The sequence below is a fragment of the Etheostoma cragini genome, chromosome 7 (genome assembly GCF_013103735.1).
Source record: "Etheostoma cragini isolate CJK2018 chromosome 7, CSU_Ecrag_1.0, whole genome shotgun sequence".
Classification (NCBI taxonomy): domain Eukaryota; kingdom Metazoa; phylum Chordata; class Actinopteri; order Perciformes; family Percidae; genus Etheostoma; species Etheostoma cragini.
Genome location: NC_048413.1, coordinates 1,907,326 through 1,926,059, shown reverse-complemented (window position 1 = coordinate 1,926,059; position 18,734 = coordinate 1,907,326). Strand labels below are relative to the sequence as shown.

At 43.2% G+C, this 18,734-nt stretch overlaps 2 protein-coding genes across 5 annotated transcripts in view; both read right to left on the bottom strand.

The window, feature by feature from the left end:
* Window positions 1–15,297, bottom strand: part of fam110a (family with sequence similarity 110 member A) — a 31,457-nt gene extending 16,160 nt beyond the window's left edge. Inside the window, exons 1-2 of one of the 3 annotated variants that reach the window (XM_034875576.1) lie at window positions 1,028–1,169; window positions 20–230 (exon numbers count right to left, since the gene is read on the bottom strand). The gene's annotated coding sequence lies outside the window, so the exon portion shown is untranslated. Of the gene's footprint in view, window positions 1–19; window positions 231–1,027; window positions 1,170–15,286 lie in introns of those variants that run through there. The other 2 variants (XM_034875577.1, XM_034875575.1) reach the window with 2 other exon arrangements.
* The window catches only part of prickle3 (prickle homolog 3), a 21,371-nt gene continuing 4,022 nt past the window's right edge, over window positions 1,386–18,734 (bottom strand). The window contains exons 2-11 of one of the 2 annotated variants that reach the window (XM_034875548.1): window positions 14,070–14,152; window positions 7,236–7,419; window positions 6,890–7,003; window positions 5,994–6,131; window positions 5,447–5,650; window positions 4,841–5,027; window positions 4,168–4,503; window positions 3,739–4,044; window positions 3,236–3,619; window positions 1,386–2,649 (exon numbers count right to left, since the gene is read on the bottom strand). In XM_034875548.1, coding sequence (XP_034731439.1) covers window positions 2,192–2,649; window positions 3,236–3,619; window positions 3,739–4,044; window positions 4,168–4,503; window positions 4,841–5,027; window positions 5,447–5,650; window positions 5,994–6,131; window positions 6,890–7,003; window positions 7,236–7,419; window positions 14,070–14,152 — 2,394 coding nt within the window. In that variant the 3' untranslated portion in view covers window positions 1,386–2,191. Of the gene's footprint in view, window positions 2,650–3,235; window positions 3,620–3,738; window positions 4,045–4,167; window positions 4,504–4,840; window positions 5,028–5,446; window positions 5,651–5,993; window positions 6,132–6,889; window positions 7,004–7,235; window positions 7,420–10,388; window positions 10,528–14,069; window positions 14,153–18,734 lie in introns of those variants that run through there. The other variant, XM_034875547.1, reaches the window with a different exon arrangement.

Sequence of the window (18,734 nt, the reverse complement as noted above, 5' to 3'; positions counted from 1 at the left end):
CGGTCAATACAACGTGTACCTCTAAAGATAATCAAGTGTTTCTTTCAGACACTTTTAGTACTACAAAGACAGGACACAGCCAACCCCACAAAGACCTCCAGCCACAAACACTCCCCTTTAAAAACTAAAAAACTGCAGCCAATCATCCTTCTCCACCTTCTCGATCTTACAAGTTCATTGGCTGCCAGCGCCGCCGGATCTGAACAATTACATCTTAGTCATCCATCTCCCTGCAGACAAACACAATAAAACTTTATTTTCAGTCAGTTGAAGACCTGTGATAAGAGTGGCAGAAGTGTGTGTGTGTGTGTATATGTGTGTGTAATGGGGAGGTGCATCAGGACAGCTGTCAACAAGCTATTGTCTGGAGGCAATAGAGAGCAGATCACACACACACCAACAGCTGCTATGGGAACAATGGCTCCCTATCTTTAAATAAAGCAGCCAGTTGGCGTCCTCCTGAACTAAAAGCCTCTGTAGGTAAAGTAAAGCCAGAACAACGAGGTTCAACTTATCTCATCCCTCTTTGTGTACAGCGATAAGCCTCAAACTGTGATGAAGGTCACAATATTGAACTTGGTAAATGTAGTCCCTTCTGTATACACTTGAAATAGTTTGCATCTGCCAGTCACATTCTCTACATACCTGCCATTCCGGTCTGAGCCAGGCCAGAGTCCTGCTGATTGAGCTCTGCCATTCTTAACCTGTCTGAAGTCTACACATCTCCACACCGGCCCCGTGGTATAATTAAAAGGTAACGTTAGCCCAGAGGAATGCTGGGAGGTGAGTCAAAACTAAACAGAGCCACTAATTTAAGGTTTCTGAGTCAAGTGGCGGCCTGTTCTGCCACTGAGAGTAAATGACAAACATGGAGCGAAGCAGGAAGCCAAATGACACACAAAGGGGGCAGGTAAACACAAAGAATGTACTCAAGGCCTCCACCAGTCTTGCCCTGACAAGCTCAACTCAGCTTCTGTAAAGGTGTGGGTTAGTTGTTTTTATTTTGGCATGTTTAGAGAAAACTCACCTCTCCAGTGGCTGGTGTTCCCCTGGGCTTGTCCTGGGTTTCGGGTTTTAGCCCAGCCAACACTGTGCTGTCCTGCTGGGGAGAATGTGTGTGAAATGCGTTTGAAAGGAGTTAGCAGCTCAAGACAAACCTGTTCAACAACTCCCGATCCCGCCTCCTCCTGCTGATTGGTCCGATGGCTCTCCTGCAAGGATACCAACTTGATAAAGACTTCTTTTGGTCACATGACCCGGCCATTGTTATGTGCTCCTAGGGACTTTTTGCTGGTATCATAGTTCATCTGCATGCTGACTAGCTGCTCAAAGGTCTGTGTTGAGTGTGTGTAAAGCGTGGAATAAAGTACAATGCGAGCAAACAATCAATTTAGACAAATTTATTATCGCCATAAAGTTGTCGAACACAAAAGAAACAGAAATTATAATTTCTTCTTTTTACCTAAAAACGTAACAAAGAACAGCGACTTACCCCAAATATACAAAAATAAGTGTTTTTTTGATTAAAGACATGAACATATACAAATTTTTGCAGTATTTTGTTAAAACACACGCAGTGAACATAACCTAATTCTCCTCCTGATACTTTGATAATCATAAAACTACCAAAGTTGCTCATACTCCATTCCATAAACTTGGCCATTTAGTATTCATAAGTAATATATTACTGCCATATAAAAATTGCACATAGAAAAATGGTTACGGTAGAGTTAAAGATAACATGTTTAATCATTACTTTCACAAACCATAATGGAGGAGTGGCAGTCTGCTCCTGGTCCTGCGTGCTGCTGGAGGTTTGCATATGTAAATGATGGGGGGGGGGTTAAGAAGCGGTAACATTACACAGACACTGGAGTGAGTCCTCTGTAAAATCCAAAAGTAAATGTTACCAAAATCCCTCCGCGTTCATCACTACGCACATACTCACACTGACATCACAGAAGGTCGCCCAATGAGAAGTCAGTATCGTAAAGTAGAAGGTAAGAACCTTTCCGAGGTTTATTGGGCTTCCTTTTGCTACGTAGCGTGTCAGGAACAACGGCTGGGGTTCACCTTTCCGAAAAGCACATTACCAACAGTAAAACAGCTTGAATACTAGAGTAATGAAGGGCCTTTATAGTTCTTCTTGTGCAACATAATTTAGAAAATAACCTGCTGTGTTGTTTAGGGGTTAGGAGATAGCACAGTTTTTATCTTTGTCCTTTGCACCAAGGCTGTGAGCTCTTCTCCGCCTTATGCTGCCTCTCAGTCCCCAGTCTCTCTGCGACTCCCTCTCCTCTTCTCCGTCTCGGTCTTTGCCCTCCTCAGGCTGCTGCTTTCGGAGCTGCGGGGGGAGAGGTATGGGCTGGCCCAGGAAGAAGCCCTCTTCCTCCGAGTCTGAGGATGAAGAGCACGTGGAGCAGTCTTCGTGTTTGTACCGGCTCGGCTTGAGGGTCAGCGAGGAGCCGTTGGCGGAGCCCTGGTTATCCCTCTCTTTCTCGCCTCTCCAGTCCAGGGTGTCCAGCCGAGGCCGGTCGGGCTGCGAGCGTTGGGAGCGCCTCTCTGGACCCGGGTGGAGAGCAGGGTCAGAGGGGATGCGGCGACGGCCCCATCCTCGCCGCAGACTCCGCTGGTGATAGGAAGATCCATCTGGGGGAAAATAGAAATTGTTCAGTTCAGTTGGTTCAAATAACCCCTCCCTCGCTGCCAAAAGGTCCATAGACAATAGAGAGTTTTTTGGTTTTTGTTAACTAGTTTAGTCTGAAAGGGTCTTTTACAATAACGATGGCCTACAATTCAAATTCCCCTCAAATAAAAATGATCTAAACCAAACCGAAGTCCTGATCTTGTTAAAAGCACCATTTCTGTGAAGGTGTTAACTGGCACGTACCATCAATCCAACGTCTAATGCATCAACAATCCACGCAACTGGCTTCATGTTTGAGGCGTGTGTGCGTTTGGACTGAAAAGTTGGTTTATGATCTTGGTAAGCAATTTGAAAACATTGTAGTAAATAGGTTCGGTGCATCAAAAAGCGTTCTCCTTAAAATACCAGCAGACAAACTAATCCCAGCACAAATTACTGCATAAAAAGTCACCAAAATTAAGTATTTGAACCACATAATAAAGGGCAAAATGAGGGAAAACTAACAAAAGCTCCACTTATAAAAAAAGAAAGAAGAAAAAGAAAAAGGACCCCCCTTCCACTAGGCTGGCTGTATTTGACTTTTCTCACCCAGCAGATCCATTTGCGGTGGGATGCCTTTCTGTAGATGCAACCTGCTTCCGAAACCTCCCTCCACCTCATCTTCCTCCTGCTGGTTCTCCACGCCCTCTCGCAGCTCCTCCTCGTTCCCGTCTTCGTCCTCGTCCTCATCGACAGAGTAGCTGCTGCTGATCGGTTCTCGGAAGCTGACCCGAGCTGTGCCAGTGCGAGACAGCGGGGGCGGGGAATCAGAGGCTCTGTCCCCTGGCTGGGGGAGGTTTGGCGGAGGTGAGTCCCGGGGCATTAAGTCACGAGACTTAACGGGCAGAGGAGGTGGGAGGACGGTTGGGTTGCTGGGCAGGAGGGGGGGCGACTCAGGCGAAATGATGTGCGAGTTTTTCTGAGGAGGAAACACTGCGGAGAGAAAATCAGGGGGACACGCTGTCGTTATGCAGAGTCAGAGGACATTCTAGAAGCATTTAATGTTGATATTGGGATTTTTTTGTGTTAAGCATCAGAGTGATATCTGATACCTTGCATTACTTGATTCGTCCTTTCCACCCAGTTCCTACAGTCTTTAGCGGTAGAGGTTCCTCTTGAATTAAGACCAGTTAGTCCAGTGTTTCCATTCCGCTCTCGCTGGGACTGGAGACCCCCGACGGGAGCTTTAATACCAGAGTCCCCTGGCAGTAAACTGTAATGTGGAAGGTCGCTGGGCCAAGATGGACCTAAGCCATTTCCTAGATGGATGTGGGGAAGAGGTGAGTAGGAGCCTCTTGGATGAGGATGACCGATGGTTACAGGAAGTCCGTTTTGAACCGGAGCGGTGCAGTGGACACCTGAGAGAAGTAGAGCAAACAAAGCGGTGACCACAAGTCTCTACAAGATACTTACAGGGTCATTTCTTGGCGGTGCGACCTACATAACATCTGAGTATGACACCGATGTAGCATCACCATCACCTCTGTTTTCCACTGCAGTGTGAATGCAGTCTTTTCCAAGAGTTATAGGAGGGTTGGTGCCCTCTTGTGGCTGCAGCGGGGAACCGCACTGTGGCTGCTGGTGTTTCTCTGCCGGGTCACAGCTTCTGTGCTGAGGTTTGCTCTGCAGCGCCGAGTCACACGAGTCGGAGTTATTGGGGTCCTCGTCCAGCGAGCAGGCCCTGGAGCAGAAGATGAGCCCCCCTCGAGGGAGAAAGGGGCGCCCCAGCAGAGGCAGGTGACAGCGGGCGCAGCAGAAACACGTCTCCACGGCGTGCCAGTGCTGACCCTCGTATGTCATCTGGCCCTGATCGATACCTGAGAGGAAATTAGTTCTTAATTACTCTCTGTTATCTTAGTGTGTGTATAGTGCGTGCATTCATATCAGTAGTACTGCCGTTTTGATTGGTTCAGCCCTGTTTGAACATATTGTACTATACCACACAACCATCACTTGATTCTAGCTCATTTGAATAATAATGCACGAGTATGAGTCACTTGAAAAAAACAATGCTTTTAAATTTAAGAATTTATTGCTGGGATAATTATAGCATTTATAACATCCGTGATATGTAATGCTAAACAGGGTGACTTAAAGTTTTGCCAAAGAAATATTAACGAACATTTGCCGGGTAGTAACTGTTTGCCTACGTACCTATGTTTTCTCCACAGGTATCGCAGTACTCTGCGTACATGGACTCATAGCAAGAGCAGCAGTACGGTCGAGTCTCTCTCATGATGTAGCGCTGACCGCCCAGCGCAGCCTCGCACTCGAAACAACAGAAGTGCTTCATGTGCCAGTATCTTCCTTCTGCCTCCGTACATTCATCTGCTAGAATGATCTAGGATTCAGACAGAAGAGCAGAAGAGAGGGGGACGGAGAGGTCACTCAGCACAGTAGTGATGCTTTTTTATGGGTACAGAAATAAACAAATCAGTTGTAAAAATGAGTACTGAGGATTTAGGTTTACAAGATAAGAGGGAAAAATGCCAGGCTTAGAACCACTAATCCATCAGTCGACTATGCCAACTAATCTCTTAAGTCACACGGAGAAGCCATTCAAAACAAGAAGACGCCACCAGAAAAATCCCCAACTACTCTCTACTATGCACTGATCAGGCAAATGATAAAATCTAGCATGGTAAAACATCTCGGTGTCTCGCTTTCTGACGTCCGCTACACTGCTTTTAGAGACCTGCGGCGAAACCCTGCTGTTGAGGTGTGTTCGTGAGACAGGTCGGGGATCTTGGGGACAGTCACCTCATCGCAGGCCTGGCAGCGGGGCTTGAGCCTCTCAGCGTGGTGCCGGCCGCAGTAGATCTGTCCCTCCTGAAAGAAGTAGATCAGATCGACCAGCAGCTCAGTGCAGGTGGAACACTGGAAACACTGGGGGTGCCAACAGCTGCTGTGTCCTGCCCGACTGGCAAACACCGCTATGTCCCCGCCGCAGATCTGCCTGCCACACTGGAAAAACAGATGTGTTTGGGGTGGGGGTGTGGTGCAGAGGGAAGGAAGTTAGATCATATATCCTTTAACAAATGGGGAACGTTACAGTTTGCACGGCAATTTGATTATCTAGCCCTCTAATCCTTAAATCCCTGTGGGCTGTGGACCCTCAGCTCTGCCTGCACCTACTTGCACCTGAACCATCTCTGGTCCTGTAAAAAGATTCTTCTTCTGCATGGATCGGATGAGTTTTTATTTAACTGGGATGCTTTCGTGTTTATGAAAGGAGAGCTTTATACTGGCCTGTCTCATGAGGGAATCTACTACGTTTTCCAAACGTAAACTCTAAACGTGGCCCTACCTGTTGGCAGATGGCTCCCGTCATAGTTAGAGGGAAGAGGCGGACGACGCCCCGGCCGAGGCTCTCTCTTTTCCTCTGCTGACTGAACAACCGCAACTCCTTCTTCTCCTCCTCGTTCAGAGAGTTGCAGTACTGGGACTGCAGGACACACAAAAGATATAATCGCTTAGGTTATGTGAGATGGATACAATCTGTGTTACAGTCTTGTTGATCATATTACAATTATAATTACGTGTTTACATGTAACTGTAAATCATTCCAACCAAATGGAACCTTAAGACCAGTTCCTGTAAATACTGAGGGTTAACTGGAGTGTCTAATAAACACATTGAGGTATCACACCTTTCTACTGGCTTTAATTTAAAAGGATGGATGTGATGCAGACATTTCTAAATATTAGGGCTGCAACTATTGATTATTTTCATCGTCGATTAACCTGTTGAATATTTTGTTTGGTCTATAAAATGTGAAAATTGTGGATCACTGTTTCCCAAAAGAAGACGTCCACATATGTCTCGTTTCAGTGCACAGTCACAGAGGAGAGAGGAAACTAGAACATACTAACATTTAACAAGTTGGATGGAATTCTTTACTTTTGTCTTAAAAAAATGACTCAAACCGACTCATTGTTCTAATCAATCAAAATAGTTGGCGATTGATTTAAGTTGACAACTAATTGATTAATGTTAGCAGCTCTACTAAATATACCCATAAAAAATTGCAAATAAAAATAAGGTGAAAGATGGGACATAGTGGTATTATAATACACAATATCAACAGCATCTATGTTGTGATTTAGCACACTTGTTGACTGAATGATTGTATGCTTATGAAATGCCACCACACTATTACAATACACCAGGAGGGAAGCCAAAGTCAGGTGACCGTGACGTTACCTCACTGTCGTGGGTTGGAAGCTGGTGCAGCAGTTGTTTGATTCGGTATCTTTCCCCTGGACTGTTCACATAAGGCACCCTGTCCTCTGGAAGGCAGCTAAAATACTGGTATACCTGTAGGAGGAGACAAGTGTGTTCACATAAAGAGCATTAATGACAGCGTACAGAGAGCCAAGTTCTCGTTTATAGAGCAATTTATTCAATTGCAGTCGTAAATCAAACGCACTGAATACTTTTTCCCATAATCCACCAGTTTGTGTGTGCATGAACATGCCTAAGTGGAAGCGTGCACCATGGGCGCCTGCGTTGTCTCGACTCTGCGTCTGCTCTGCACCGCGGTGGTTACCTGTTCGGGCTTGAGACCAGGTGGGACCCATGCGTACTCCTCGGAGGCGCAGCCCGAGTCGTCATCGGAGATGGAGTGTCTCTGGAAGTCCGACACCAGCTTCGTCATCATCTTTTCCAGCTGGCCTGGCACCGAGCGCACAGCATGCTCTTCTCGCACACACTTGCAGTGTACACAGATCTTCCTGTGGAGAGAAGGAAAAGCTTCGGGCTTAATCCCTGGGGACTTTTGTTTTGCTGATTTACAACACAAGCCAAAGCTGATCAAATATTTCAAGAAGCTGGGTGCTGCTGGGGCTTCAGGTGCTAATGTGCAAAGCACAGCGTTACAATTTGAACCTGACTCAAGACGTCATATTTCTATGAGTCCCTGTTTTCCAGTGGCAATTGACAATGCAGAACTACAAAGAAAATACACAAAACGTTCAAAGCTCAGTGGATTACTGAACCCTACAATTAAGCCAAAAGAAGAAAACTGACTCTTATTAAGCCAAGGTACTTAGGCCAGCTCCTAAAACAAAACAAAACTACAAGTAACAACTCTCATACCGGCACTCCCACAGTTTCTTTGTCACCACGTTATTTATGAACCCACTTTGCGTTGGAGACATTATGTCACAAACCAGCCCACACACATTCTTGAGGTTGACTCAACAGGACTCCCTGCAGCCAATTATTACTAATATAACAGTTGTCACACAGGTACAAAAAAAACACAACCTCCATATCATTCAAATTCAGCACTACAAATAGTCTAAATTGTGTCTTGTCCATAAATAGTGTGTATTACTAATGCATTTTACACAATTAAAAGAAACTCAACCTCATTACAGATGTTGTTGAGTATCTCACATCAGGACCAGCACATCCCAAACAAGCCACTACCAAACAAGCAGGAAATGAGGTCGGTGACATAAGCCTGGCTGTCAATCCCGTGGAAGTTAAGAGAGGGAGGTGAAGATGGGAGCAATAATCTCCCTCGGCCACGTATTACACCCCATCCTGTCCTCTGACTCCTCCCTACATTCAGTCTGGAGGTGGGTGTGCCTGTTTGTGGGACCGGTGGAGTCAGAAGGAAAGAGCCCCGGGGTGACACTGAGGTGTGGGTGTTACATATGTGTGTGTGGGGATTTGACAATGTGGCCATATGCAGCATGTCTCACATGTGTGCATCTATCTCTGTTGTGATTGCATAACAGTTTGCCAGCTGGCACTTGTGGCTCAAGTTCACAAGGCACAAAGCTGCTTTATTCCATCACCCAACCCCCGCTCAACACACACACACACACACTGACACACACACTGACACACAGCTTGTAAACTCCATGAGTGCTCCTCTTCTGATCAATGGTCTCATAAAAGGTCTTTGAAATGCTAGCAACATCACGTCAGTGCGACTGTGCTCCACTCTCTCTACTCAACTCCAGTTCATTGTTAGGAGTTGAGAAAACAGAGAGAAGAAATGCTATTATGTACCACTGTACTCGGTTTTATAATGCAGCCGTCCTGGATCAGCAGTGGCCCCTTAAATGTCCATGGTCGCCCAGCAGGTAGAACCAATACAAATAAAAGAAAACACAGTAAGTCAGCTTAGGCTAAAGCCTTGTTGGCATGAATTTGACCCCAGTTTGTGTGTGTGTGTGTGTGTGTGTGTGTGTGTGTGTGCGCCTTTGTATGTGAGTGTTAGCAAACGGGGAGGGGGGAGTGTGACACGCATGCCTACGTAAGTGGGTAGGAGGACGCAGCCGGAGACCTGGCACGATGGGACAGATGGCAGATGCACCAGGTCTCACCCCACCACCACCACCCCTTACATGATGAAAGGATATAACTACCAGTGCAGTGGGTGCAAAGCCCCACATGCAACCTACGCTAAGTGAAAGATGACAAAGTGGCAATTTAAATGAATTGGGGGTATGAAAGTATGCAGGGGAGTCTCAAATCAGCTCTCTATTTGTGAAAGCTGCTCTCAATTGTTTTGCCATGACTTCAAATAATTTTCCAAGATTATTTCAGTGGTTCAACAACTAGTGACAGGGTAAACGGCACTTCTGCATTCACTTTGCGGCTTTCTAACGGCTATACGCGCACTAGGCAAGTGTGCCAGATCGGGTAGCGGAGCTGTAGTTCCAAGGAGACATAATCCAACCTGTAGGGGGACCAAAGCAGGAAAGGTTTCATAGTGCTGCTTGAAATATACTTCTGAAGATATTTTGGTTGTTTTTCTGGCCTTCAATGGATCAGACAGCTGAAGATAGGAAAAGGGGGTGGGGGTGGAGGGGCACCCGCAGTGGCCCGGGTTTAGAATCAAACCCAGGCCACCGCGGTAAGGACTGAGACTTAGTAGATGGGGGGATGCTCCAGCAGGTGAGCTACCAGGGCGGGAATGCTTTTCTAAAAACATACACATTTTATTTCTCTTTTGCTTAGCAAATTAATTAAATAAAACGATATTTCTGTGCATATTGCCACTGTGCTGCATGGACAAACAAAACCCACAAAACACACGGGAACTGCACTTCCAGGCCATGTGTGATACAGCAGATGCTGCTTTGGCCACAAATCAACCATCTGCCAGTAGATGTGCTTTGCTGGACCAAAACGTGGTTACTGAGACTGCTGGTACAGCTGGTGCTGTTATTGTTGCTGATAGAAAAGTAAAAAATAAGTCGAATGAAAACTAAATATTAACACTGAAACAAACTCATTTGAACTTTTTTAAGGGATTACAAATTCATTTTCATTTGTTGAACACAGAGATTAAGGCTCGTTCACTCGTCCACTGCATCCCAAACTCAGCTGAGTTTGTCCGGTACGATATTAGCCTGCATTTATAAATGTGTGTGTATATTACTACTTAAATAAAATGACCTTTCGACAAATAGTGTACAACATGTAGTCTTTTTGTTAAGATGTACTATAAGCAGCCAACTGTGTAAAGGCAAGTTGAAGAACAACACTAACTGCACATGTTCTGCATCTGACGTCCATACGGATATGTGTACAACACAACATAAAGTCAGGATGAATCCTCTTCTAAAACACACACACACACACACACAGACCACACACACACACACGTAATGACTGTTTGAGTGTATAGTCCCTTTAGGCTTGTTAGACAGTAAATAGTAAAATATGGTTTCTTTATTACCTGCTGTAATCCTGATAGATAAGTCCAGGTTGGCCCGATGACGCTGTCCCACCCCATAGGTGCCTACTACTGTCAGCCTGTCTGCCAGTACGAGCACAATGTTCTATCGCTGCTCCTCTCCATGTGCTCATGTCTCTGTCTGCTCGGCTCTTTTTAACATCCCCGGCACCCCCAACTCCCACCCTCCTCCGTGATGACAGTGGGCGCACACAAAAGGCACTGAACACAACCATACGCTACAGAAAATACAAGTTCTCAAGGTACGCACATGCTCATGTGCTTAAAAAGAAAAAGGTAAAGCCCGACAATTCTACTCACGCTGCCTTTGAAGATATGAAACGTCGGTGTCCAAGCAACAATCACGAAGAGTAACCTCACTGTGTCTTTTCTCCTTAGACCAGACTGCTGCAACTGATTCATACCAGATGGGCCATTGTTGCTTTGATGCAGTTATTAATCACAGAAATCTAAGTGAAGCAGATTTTAAGTATTTGTCGTATTATGCGATCAAGATGGCCATGCATGACAACAAAGTGTCTCTGGTGAAATATCAAGCAGACGGCATGACTTTAGTCTTTATGAAGTCACGACACACCTGCTCATCCGACATTGGTCGATCACGAAGGATCAATATCAGTAATGGCATGTCTGCTAGGGAAGACCCAGCATACTTAACATTCTTAATGTATTCTTTCTTTGATCGATATTTCTATTTTTTCATGCTTCATCATGCTCCAAATGTGTTAAAAGTAACAATTTAACAATCTTTGTCAATTGACAATTATTTTTATTTGCAACTATTTTTGCAAAAATGCCAAACATTCTCTGGTTCCAGCTTTGAAAATGTGAAGATTTTCTGCTTTTATTTGTCTTGTATGATTGTAAATGAATATCTTTTCATTTTGGACAGCTGGTCAGATTAAACAAATTATTTGAAAAGATCACCCTCTGCTCTAGGAAATTGTGATGGAAGATATTTCACATTCAATCAATAATAAAAATATAATATAATAAAATATAATAATTGTTAGATAAGTTGCAGTGTTACCATAGCATAATCTTTAGACAATGTCTACACAGTGCACAGTGTTTTGGGTGTACAGATAAAATGTAGGTCTGTATAATTACTAAAACTGGTGGAGAATCCAGGGTAGCAGCTATAAAATAATCCTCTGCTTTAAACATGTGATGCTGTGTGATCATCTATAAATGACTACAGCAGTGAAGCCCTCCTTAGATCTGATTTTAAGAAACAGATGGGCCTTGTCCTATAGCTCCCTGCCACTTATTACTGACTGAGTAATTGCTGCACGGCCACCTAGACTATCAGCAACGGCTACTTTGAACACTTCTGGACCGTGGCGGGGACCTGTGGGTCAGAAGTAACTCAATTTGCTTGCTGCTGGGCAGCGGATGCACCATCTGCCCCCCGCCTCACTTTGAGCTCTGTCTGAGAAAGCTCAGGATGAAGATGGATCACTTCCCTCTCAGCGAGCATCCGCAGCTAAGCCTGTGGCCACTTGCATGATCTTCTCCTCCTGGGAAGGTGTGACTCTTAACTGGTAATTAAGGAAGATGCAATTAGCACGGGACTCTGGGGTCCTAAAAAACTGACCCCCATAAATCTCAATCATTTAATCACGTTCATGTTCCTCGTTTTCCTAGATCAGCTGAGAGACTAGAAACGTCTAAATGGGACATGTCTCTTCGCCGTCTCGTCCAAACGTCATTTCAGATCTGTCCTTCAACCGGACGCATGATGTAGAAACTTCCATAACCCAGAGCATTATTTTTTTTTACTACAGAGACACTGTAAACAGGCTAGACCTCCACCAGAGTGTGGCTGAAGGTAGACATCCTGACTTCTACGCTTTTGTCTTGATCTGAATAGAGGGAACTGAACTGAAAAAGCTAAAAGATACAATTACATTAGTTTGGTTACATCAAGTACACATTCCTGCACTTTTTGTTTTATTCTCTCCATCACAGAGCCCCAGTTGGCTTCAGCCGTGCAGTGCCCATCTGGGATTGTGAATTCAGGCTTCGCAACCACAAACAAACCTTTTCTTCTTCTTCTTTTCATTCATCTAGCGGTGTGTCAAACCTAGTGAGTGTACTCCACAGCCTTTAGGAGTCTGCATTCAGTAAACACAATGACCTTGGACAAAATAAATGTATAATGTGGATCATACAACTTCCTTCCAAACCATTGACTCTTTGCTCCTTTACCTATCATATAAACAATTCCTAATAAAGAAATAGTTCTTCACACACGTATCAATATATATGCATAGACACACGCATACATACACACACACACACATATATATATATATATATATATATATATATATATATATATATATATATATATATATATACATACACATCTTTCTTTAAAAACTAAATGAAATTCAAACGTCATGTTTGGAAAAAGAAAGCAGCAGTGAAGTGGAAGGAGATTGGGGGAGACAGAGGGAGGTATGAAGTGGTTGAGAGAGTTACTATCACAGCACTGAGGTCTAATCTTATTAGCGTGAATGACCGGATTAGGGTAGCCAAGAGACCCAACCAGCTGGATATTTACTAACGGACTAAAGGAGAGACTGAAAAGAAAAGGGGGCTCAAATGAAAGCATGCAGAAACCCGCTGAACAGAATGAAGTCATTTGTTGTCGGGGAGAGCCTTTGACGGGTAACCACTCCTGGACGAGCAGCTGAAGAGGTATGTAGGGTGACATTTCAAGTGGCTTGTGCCTACATTTAAAAAGCACTAACTGCAAGAATTGAAAGTCCTGTTTTCTGCAGAGCCGCCTCTCAAAAACACAGTTTGGACATCCTACGAAACACTCGGCATAATGCTGAGTAGATCTCGACTTGTTGCAGATGAACGCATTGATCTGCGCTAAAGAGACTAATCTGAAAACACAATGCTTTTCACCTTACGCCTCGTGGTGAGCAACAACATATGAAAAGGTCTTAAGTTTAAATCTCTGGAGCTTAGACACTCAGCCCATGTGGCAGGATGAACAATTGGTAATCCCATGAAGATATCAAGCAAATGCTAAACTGCTTCTGTTGCAATTATCAGGGCTTAATGGCACACATGAGTCCTATAGCCCTGATTCTTCATATCCACAGGGCCAGTGAGGCGGATTGGCTCTGTGGACTACGTGTGGAACCCCGACTGGGTCATGTTTGTTGTCTCTAATGTATATCTGCACTCAGCGTGTACACAAATCACAGATAAGCTGATTTCCGTTGGTATCAAGTCCTCCTAAGACATATGCAACTACACACATGCATGCATGCACACACACACACACACACACACACATGCACACAGCAGAAAATCTGAGTGTTATACTGTGTATAGCTGGTGTGTAAAAAATTATCAAAACTCAGTCAAAAGCATATGTTTTTAAGTAAGTTAACCATTAAAAAATGATTGTATGTATTATATATTTCTGTGCACAAAATGAGATTGTTCGGGTGTCATATGTTTGAAAGTTTAACAAGCTATAAAAACCTTCCTTTTAAGTAGCTAGTTATTATCAGAAGTTGCACAAGATCCAAAAAGCAACAAGAGAGAAAGTGCAACTCTACCAAAGGTGACTATAAAGTATGAGAAAAACATTTCCTGATAAGCTAACAGGCAGCGCCGGCTATGTTTAAGACATACCTCCAGCCGTGGACACGGAAGCCGGGGCACTGGTCTCCACAGTGCAGACAGGGCTGCCCTCTGTCCGGGTCCTCTTCCTCCTGCTGAAAACAAAACAAAACCTCCCTTCAGCTCACATCGTTTCCCCGTGGAGAACCATGCATACCTTTTGACACAAGACAGTAAGGTTAGAACAACATAGTAAGCACACAGTGTTGGCTAGACATGGCCGCAGAAACATCAACATCCCATCGAGTGAGTGGGCAGTGTTTCCATTTAAGCCCCAACGCCGAAGACACTTACAGTTGCTTACAGCTTTTTGAGTATGAGATGCCTATAGATTCCCAAAGCATTACTCGATGACGTCAATCAATCAAATGCCTACATCATCATGTTGCTGAGTGAGCTTGACGTGGCAGATATAACCCATTAGAATGCCATCTGCACGCTGTGGTGATGTGGCATGTATAACATCTGTATTAACCCCCACTTTGTCCTCGGGTCAAATTGACCTGTTGTCCTATATCAATGTTCTTTTTAACTACCCAAAATAACATGATTGATTCCACACAACCCTCTTTGGCAAGTACAAATCTCTACTTTCATTCATTTTGGGGCGTCTTATCAATTTTATAGCATTTGAAAAACAAATTGAAGTGGTTTCGAAATAGTATTGATTAAAAGTTGACATATTCCAGTCTGTGATTATCCATCAACATCCTAATTTCTGCTTTTCTAGCTCCAACATTAGGTATAATTCCCTATAAATAAATTAGTGTTATGTAGTTTTGAAAATGTCAAAAAAGTGACAAACATTGAAAAAAAGCGTCAAAAGTGTTAAAAAAAAAAAAAGAGGGACAAAAACTTAAGAAAAAGTTAATCACATTGATAACAGGAAGTGATATCCAGAATTTAGCCCCTAGGACACCCTGCGTGCTTCAGACCAGTCCTCAAAAGTAGATGCAGTTTAACTGTGAGTTTAAGAAATGTCACTGATTTATAACTGATGGGATGAATAGATTAATGAGGGGCGTAACATCTCAAAAACGCCTTTTTACAAAAGTGCTGAGCCGTGCATCTGTCTCAGCCAAACGCTGAACCACCTACCTCATTTCTCACGTGTGATCCAGATGTGTGTGCATGTGTGTGTGGATGTGTGTTTGCGGACTACAGACTGCAGACACAAGCCTCTTTTTAGAGATGAGAGGAAGGAAGCAGACACAGGATGAGAGCTGCACCCTTTCCCTCTCCATGTAGTCACTTTGTCGCCACTTTCTTTTTCTGTGATGCCTTCACTCTACGGCACTTCTGTTATAAAATATATTATTAGCTCTTTGATAAATACCCCCCCCCCCCCCACATATAAAGGTATTTAAGTCAAGTCAATTTTGTTTATACAGCCAAATATCACAAATTACAAATGTGCACAGCATACAATATAAAGGATCTTTAATGACACCCTTTAATTGATTGAACGACACAGAGCGCGCGCACGCACACACACACACGCACACACACGCACACACACACACACACACGCACACACACACACACACACACACACACACACACAAAGAGTAAATGGTGAAACCTCTCTGACATTACCGTTTTCCACTCCACCGTACGGAGAAGAAGGAAAAGCATGTGCCTCATATGCACTTCTGTCTGGAAAATAACAAAATGCAAGACCCCATATCTGCTGCTGTTTGGACGAGGTTATCACAATAGGCTGTATGAACAAAACGTATCAATAAAAACTGCATTAGCTCTTCTCACAGGCTTGGACTTCTTGCAAATTAGGATGCAGAACGCAAGCATGCGCACAGACGCTAACAGAGTTTAATGAGCAAGGCAATAAAATGCAGATATGCGATACAGCAAGGTACCTGTGCATACCTGCTCAGCTGTGTTTGATCTACCCTTTTCCAACCACACACACCTTCACAAGGACAGCCGCTCTAACTACTGAACCATCAGTATTCACGTCAAGCCTGTTTTCCTCATGCAGAGATCCCATGAACAAATGCTAGAATGCATTACTTTGATTAGAGCACCGCTGCGTTTGCTTATCTTATCTCACTGTTACCCGAGGGTTGGAAGTGCTTTACCCATAAACTGACAAACCACATGTACTGGGAATGATAAGCAGCTCGCTGGCTTCTTGTACGTTTGCTCATATACACGTTTTTTTGCGCTTTATGTCTTTTCTTTTATTTCAATTTCAGCAGCATGAAATATGACCACTCACATTCATACAGTATATAGCACAATTTTGCATTCCTGCCTTGACACAGCAAAACAAATGAAGCTTAAATTTGAAACGCGTGCTTCTCCTGTTTTAACATCTGATAATCTTTACACAATTGAGTATATTTATTGCAATAGATGCAAGATATAGCATACATTTAAAAGAAAACTATATTCTACAAGCTTTGTCCACAAAATGGCTCATTCTCTTCCTCCTCTGTTAAATCTTAATCAAACACAGTTAATGAAAGGTCTCCAAATATTTTCAAATCTTTGCTGTTTAGTTTTTAATATGTAAGATAGCCTTTCTAAGGGAAGGCATGATAACATCCACCTTATCCATTGAGTTGTATTTGGTTTGGGAACTTTTTCCCATGACGTTGCATAACGTATGCTTTGGCATACTGCAAGCAGAGGTCTATAATGCTCGTTAATTTTTACTATAGATATGTTTCTCTGGTTTTAAACCCAACAGAAACAGTTTACTGGACCGTACATTTTGGTTGGAAATATTTTTTGATGTGCTTTTTGAATTAAAAGGGATTCCGTACATGGTCCCAACGTGGAGATATGAATGACTTTATCCAGAACTAGTTAGTCCAGAACAGTCATACGTGACAATAACGTACATGTCATTTTAAAATGCCTCACTGTGTGTTGTGCACACTGGAATCTGTCTTGCGCCATGCATTGCTTGTTAATCGCCACTTTGGTTGACATTAAAAGAGGCAGATATGAAAGGTGACAAGATAGGCTAAATGAAGCAGACAGATGACTTCTGGGTGACTGGACCTTTCACTCGTTATTCCCTCAGAAAGGAGTTACCGGGCTGTCACACGGAGCCAGTGAGAGGCACACACTACCAAGTGCCTGTACATTTAGCCCGGTGTACGGCTACACTCCAAAATATCACATTTATTAGGCTTTCCAAGAATGGAAGCGAATAGCTGCGGGACAAAAAGCACCTTTGGAAATTGTAGCTGACCAGAAACGATTACACTTCAGGATGCTACGGGGTGTTGCTGACTTTCCATTCAGCGACACAATGAAATGACACTTTATACCGTCACGTTTACATTGGCATTTTTCCACACTTTCTGCACATTTAACAGCAGATTATGAAAAAAAATATCATCTTGACTGGAAGAAGAACTCAGCACTAACTTCTTCACAACATCATTTATGAACAATCAACATTATAGTCATTTGACTTCTTGAAGAACACATTTGGTAATAAATACCAAGCTTGTTTCCTTAAGCTGGATTTGCGTTTTAAGATAGTTATGTTAGACATGGTATTAGATTAGACATTATGAGACATAGCCTAGACTATACAAGATATCCCAGACCCAAAGTAAACCCTCATTTAGCCTAGGTTTGGTAAGATTTACAAAAACCGTACCAACAAATTGAGATAGACGTAGCATGACGTAGAGATGTAGCATGACAGCTCGCTGCGTCTCTGTTCCTCTATACCTCGCTTTGTGCTTGCATTTCTCCAGTATTCCAGTAGGTCTGAACAGATGGAGGTCTGTCTACATTAGATCTACTCAGCATGAACATTTACACTAATTCTTTGTTTGTTATTAAAGCAACGAGAGGCTCAACATCATCAACATGGACATTCACTCAATTAAGGACAGACCGTAATTAAAAGTAAAGCACAACAGCAGTACAATAATGACGTAATGAAAGCAAAGGATTAGGGAAAGCCTTAACTTACTCAAACTACTGCTAACTTACTTACTACATACTCATATCTTCATGTAAGCAAAGGTAGCAATACACACCGTAGAAGTACTCGGTTACAAGTAAAGGTCCTACATTCAAAACGTTACTTACGTCAAAATACTAAAGTATAAGCAATAAATTATACTTAAAGCAAAAAGTTATATTTACTCATTATGTAGAATGGCACATTTCAGAATAACATAGATCAGATTATAATTAGTGAGGCATTTAGGTGTACGCATCATTAATGTTGCAGCTGGTAAATGTGGGGCTTATTTTAACTACTTTATAGACCATAAAAATACATACATCATTTCCTAGTTGATGATATTTTGTTTTAATAATCTGACCCTGAAAAGTAACTAGTAACTAAAACTGCCAAAAGAAATGTAGTGAAGGGAAAAGTAGATTGTAGAATGCCTCCAAAATATGGTGGAGTAAAATGTAACATAAAATGGAAATACTCAGTACAAGTACATCCAAATTGTACGTGCAGTAAAAACAACAGGAGATGGTCTCATCTGTGAACGAATGCAAAGATGCAGAAAAACCTGGTTCTAACTAACACAAAATCAAACTACATTATGACTTATTGGGTGCTTCCAGCTGTGCTGTTTCTCCTCATTAAACCAACCATTTCTTGTCACTAAGCAACAGTTTTGATACCTTTCAGTCGGGTTTCCGACCACACCACAGCACTGAAACGGC